This window comes from Monopterus albus, unplaced genomic scaffold, assembly GCF_001952655.1.
Source record: "Monopterus albus unplaced genomic scaffold, M_albus_1.0 scaffold306.1, whole genome shotgun sequence".
Classification (NCBI taxonomy): domain Eukaryota; kingdom Metazoa; phylum Chordata; class Actinopteri; order Synbranchiformes; family Synbranchidae; genus Monopterus; species Monopterus albus.
The window spans coordinates 240,325-245,436 of NW_018128186.1; the positions used below are offsets into that span (position 1 = coordinate 240,325).

The 5,112-nt window shown below is 40.5% G+C and overlaps 1 protein-coding gene across 1 annotated transcript in view; it reads left to right on the forward strand.

Annotated features, from left to right (window-relative positions):
• The window catches only part of vps35 (VPS35 retromer complex component), a 63,775-nt gene that overhangs the window by 26,095 nt on the left and 32,568 nt on the right, over window positions 1-5,112 (forward strand). Inside the window, exon 6 of the mRNA XM_020623621.1 lies at window positions 1,376-1,595. Within this exon, the coding sequence (XP_020479277.1) occupies window positions 1,376-1,595 (220 nt within the window). The remainder of the gene's footprint in view (window positions 1-1,375; window positions 1,596-5,112) is intronic.

Sequence of the window (5,112 nt, forward strand, 5' to 3'; positions counted from 1 at the left end):
AGTGAGACCAGCTATGCTGTATGGGTTAGAGACTGTAGCAGTGAGGAAAAGACAAGAGGCAGAGATGGAGGTAGCAGAGATGAGGATGTTGAGGTTCTCTTTAGGAGTGACCAGGATGGACAGGATTAGGAATGAGCACATCAGAGGGACAGCTCAGGTTGGCTGTTTTGGGGACAAGGTCAGAGAGGCCAGATTGAGATGGTTTGGACATGTGCAGAGGAGGGATAGTGGTTATATTGGTAGAAGGATGTTGGAGATGGAGCTGCCAGGCAAAAGGTCAAAAGAGTAAGGCCATAGAGGAGATATGTGGATGTGCTAAAATAGGACATGAAGTTAATTGGTGTGAGAGTAGAGGATGCTGAGGATAGAGTTAGGTGGAAGCAGATGATTGGCTGTGGCGACCCTTAACGTTAATAGCCGAAAGAAGATGATTTGATTTGTCTTTGTAGAGACACTGTCTGATATGTGCAGCAGCACTGATGGCTTCAATATGATGAGAACTTTACTAGGTGGTCTGTAGTTTTTGTTTGTAATGTTTCGACCTTTTTTTAATTTTGGATCTCCAATTGGAATTTCAGAATCCACCTTATTGACCCTGTGTGTTGGACACACGAGCAGTTTGACTGTTATAGTGGCTCTCAATGTGTATGTACGATCGTCTTCCATAAAGCAATGATTCGACAATTAAGCAAGGCTGATCAAATAAAAAAAGAAAAATGTGCAAACAAGCAAAAGGAATGTGCATTAGGAAAATGAAAATAAAGTAATTTGTAAGTAGAGATGGGTTGGAGAGGATGGCAAAGGTACAGTGCATACTACTGATGAACCAGCAACTTGAGTTGGAATCTCCTTCAAATTCTGCTTTCGCTTGAAGTTACTTCAAAGTTTTGTTCTTAGGTTTTGCTGTGAGAGTCGACAGAATTATAAGAGAACTTAATGCTCTAGTCACAAAACTGGGTGTTGTGCTAGAAAATCAGATAAAAAAAAAAAAAAAGTTAGCTGGTAAGATTTTACTGATAATGTATTAGTGTACCCGGCCCCGGATAAGCGAAAGAAAATGGATGGATGGATATTAGTGTACAGTATATGCAGTTACAGTCTATAGGGACATAATGGGGAGCAGAGTTAGAGAGAGAGGGACAGAAACAGCGTAAATGCTTGCCAGAAGTTGGAGGTTTTAACTCGTATTTAAATGAAGTGGTCATTGCAATTCACATCTGCCCCCTTCCCCCACCAACTTTTTGATTGAGTACGACAGAAAAGAATCACAGCCAGATAGACTGATACATGCCACACTGTTGTATTTTTAACACTATATGTACAGTTTTAGAATATTTTGCATGCCTGTTTTAATCATGCAGTCTTTGCTCCACAGGGGATCAGAGGAGATGACCGGTGATATCAACGACTCCATTGACTTTGTCCTTTTGAACTTTGCGGAAATGAACAAGTTATGGGTTCGAATGCAGCATCAGGGTCACAGCCGAGACAGAGAGAAGCGAGAAAAGGAGCGACAAGAACTTAGGATTCTGGTGGGCACTAACCTAGTTCGCCTCAGCCAACTGGAGGGGGTCAACGTGGACAAGTACAAACAGGTGTGTGTTTGTGTGTAATAAGTAGTTGTCAAGAGATTCCCTGACTTACTGATTGGTCTGTAGTGAAGCAGCCAGAGCTAATGTTAGTTTATTCAGACTGATACTACAGGCTGTGAATTTTACAGGTCTTAATTTAGAGCAATTAAAAGGTATGTTTGGGATCTTTGAAGCTGATCTTAAAACAACATTGATATACCCATATGTACATGAGAATATGTATTGGTTGTAACTTTTCCATTTTCCTCACCAGCCCCAATTGTTTTCACATGGAATACGGCAACACTGCTAAAAATAAGGGCCAAATGCAAAGCCTTTATTCTGTGCAAAAATACATTTGAGTTCCTCCGAAGCGCAAATGCAGTTCTACTTGTTTCACTAAGCTAATTCAAGTCAGTGTTTTTCAAAGTCATAGTATATTTAAGAAATATTTCCCTTTTGTTTCCCAGGATAGTAGTTTGCTGCAGCAGAGGGATGCATAGTAGTAGTATGTAAGTGGAAATGGCTTTTTTAAATCACATAAATGCATTCATTATCAGATACTGAAACCACAACTTGGTCCTGTCGTGATTAGGGGTGGAATGGTTCACAAAATTTACATATCATGGTTCTGAGGGTCATGGTTTTTGGTTCGGATTGATAAATGTTTGCCTTAAAATTCTAGTTAAGAGTGTAAGGATAAAATTTTTAGGTGCGTCACCCAATAGATGAAATTCCATTCTTTCAAATGTGTCACTTAACACTGAGCGTGTAAGAGTCGTTATTTTTTATATTTTTTTTAAGGTTCGGGTCTATATCTGGTTAGTGATGTATTTTAGACTCTATACTGTTACATCGCTGTACACAAAGTTAGCATTACCTAGAAATTAACCTCAACTGTGACTCAGTCAGCAGTCCTGTTAAAAGTCTTAAGGTGTTTTCACACTTGGTCCTGTAATACCCCAGTTCTTTAATTGGATAGTTCTGAATAACAGAGGAGTCCGTCTTTCTTCATTTAGTGCTGATTTATTTTAAACCACAAGTAAAAATTACAGACACGACCCGGGTTGCTCCCCCCTCCCAAGACACACACACTGGCTGCTGGAGAAAGGAGTCCCTGGCCACACAAAGCCTAATACATTTCTAAGTTTTGGGCTAACCCCTTACACAGAAAGATTACAGAACTCCAGATGAAGTCAGTCCGGAGACTCCATCTCTTATCTAGAGCTTCACATGCTTGGAGCTACTGTGTCTACCCTAGTCATAACAAAATGAAGAATCCCAATGTGTGTGTATGTTGTCATGTGGTGCATAGCTAAGGCATTCAGTCATTTATTCAGACATAATATTCTAACACAAGGTATAATACAAGAAAACAATTGATGCCATGGTTCACTTTTCAGAATCAACATTCTGTCTGCTAACCTTGAAACAAAACAGACTAGAGCAGACTTTTTAAATCTTACTAAATTGCATTAATAACACATTAAGATCTACAGTCATGTGAAAAAATTAGGACACCCTTTGAAAGCATGTGTATTTTGTAACATGTTTTAATATATGGTTATTTAATCTCAATTTTAACAATACAGAGAGATTAAAGTAATACAACTAAACAAGTAAAACTGAAGAAAAGTCTTTTCAAGATCTTCTGTAAATGTAATTCTACAAAAATGCCTATTCCAACTGAGGAAAAAGTTAGCACACCCTCACATGTATGCCCTCTTAAAATGGCTCAAATCACACACAGGTATATCACACCAGGTGCACATAATTAGTAGATCGTTACTCAGCATTTTGAATGAGGCTTGCCCCATCTACACCTCCAACCTTTAGTTTGGTGTGCTCCTGACTGTTGAAGTGAGAGTGAGCACCATGGTGAGAGCAAAAGAGCTGTCAGAGGCCTTCAGAAAAAACATTGTAGCAGCCTATGAGTCTGGTAAGGGATTTAAAAAGATCTCAAAAGATTTTGAAATCAGCCATTCCACTGTCCGGAAGATAGTCTACAAGTGGAGGGCTTTCAAAACAACTGCCAACATGCCCAGGTCTGGTCGCCCCAGCAAGTTCACCCCCAGAGCAGACCGCAAGATGCTAAAAGAGGTCTCCAAAAACCCTAAAATGTCATCTCGAGACCTACAGCAGGCTTTGGCTACTGTTGATGTAGAAGTGCATGCCTCTACAATCAGAAAGAGACTGCACAAGTTTAACTTGCATGGGAGGCGTGCAAGGAGGAAACCTTTGCTCTCTAAGAGAAACATCAAGGCCAGACTGACATTTGCCAGAGAGAATGTTGACAAAGACCAGGACTTCTGGAATAATGTTCTTTGGACAGATGAGTCCAAAATTGAATTATTTGGACACCAGAGCAGAGGACATGTTTGGCGTAAACCAAACATAGCATTCCAGGAAAAGAACCTCATACCAACTGTGAAGCATGGAGGTGGAAGTGTCATGGTTTGGGGCTGCTTTGCTGCAGCAGGACCTGGTCAGCTCACCATCATAGAATCCACCATGAATTCTACTGTGTATCAGAAGGTGCTTGAAGAACATGTGAGACCATCGGTTAGAAAATTAAAGCTGAAGCGGAACTGGACCATGCAACATGACAATGACCCAAAACATACTAGTAAATCAACCAAAGACTGGCTGAAAAAGAAGAAATGGAGAGTCCTGGAATGGCCGAGTCAAAGTCCAGACCTGAATCCCATTGAGATGCTGTGGGGTGACTTGAAAAGGGCTGTACATGCAAGAAACCCCTCAAACATCTCACAGCTGAAACAATTCTGCATTGAGGAGTGGGATAAAATTCCCTCAGACCGATGTCAGAGACTATTAGATGGCTACAAGAACCGTCTCACTGCAGTTATTTCAGCCAAAGGAGGTAACACTAGCTATTAGGGGCTAGGGTGTGCTAACTTTTTCCTCAGTTGGAATAGGCATTTTTGTAGAATTACATTTACAGAAGATCTTGAAAAGACTTTTCTTCAGTTTTACTTGTTTAGTTGTATTACTTTAATCTCTCTGTATTGTTAAAATTGAGATTAAATAACCATATATTAAAACATGTTACAAAATACACATGCTTTCAAAGGGTGTGCTAATTTTTTCACATGACTGTAACAGTCAGATCTTTCAGCTCTCAAAACAAACTCAGAGTGATTAGTCAGCATTTTCTGTGTAAATGTGAACACTCCAAATAAACTCAGTTCCCTCTGAAACAAAAGCAGCTGAGACCCTCCCAGGAGGTTGTCACAGTTTGCTTAGTTTTAAGTCTGTGATGCAGTTCACTTAATCTGTGCGTAGTGAACATGATCCAGCTTCGCTTCTAGTCTTTTGCATGTAAGGGTGGAAACACCAACAATCTGGTGGAAGTTCATCGTGGATTGAGAAATGCAGTTTTCCACTGACTAGCTCATAGTCCATCCATCCATCCATTTTCCTCTGCTTATCTGGGACCGGGTCACGGGGGCAGCAGTCTAAGTAAAGATGCCCAGACTTCCCTTTCTCCAGACACTTCCTCCAGCTCCTCCGGGGGAATGCC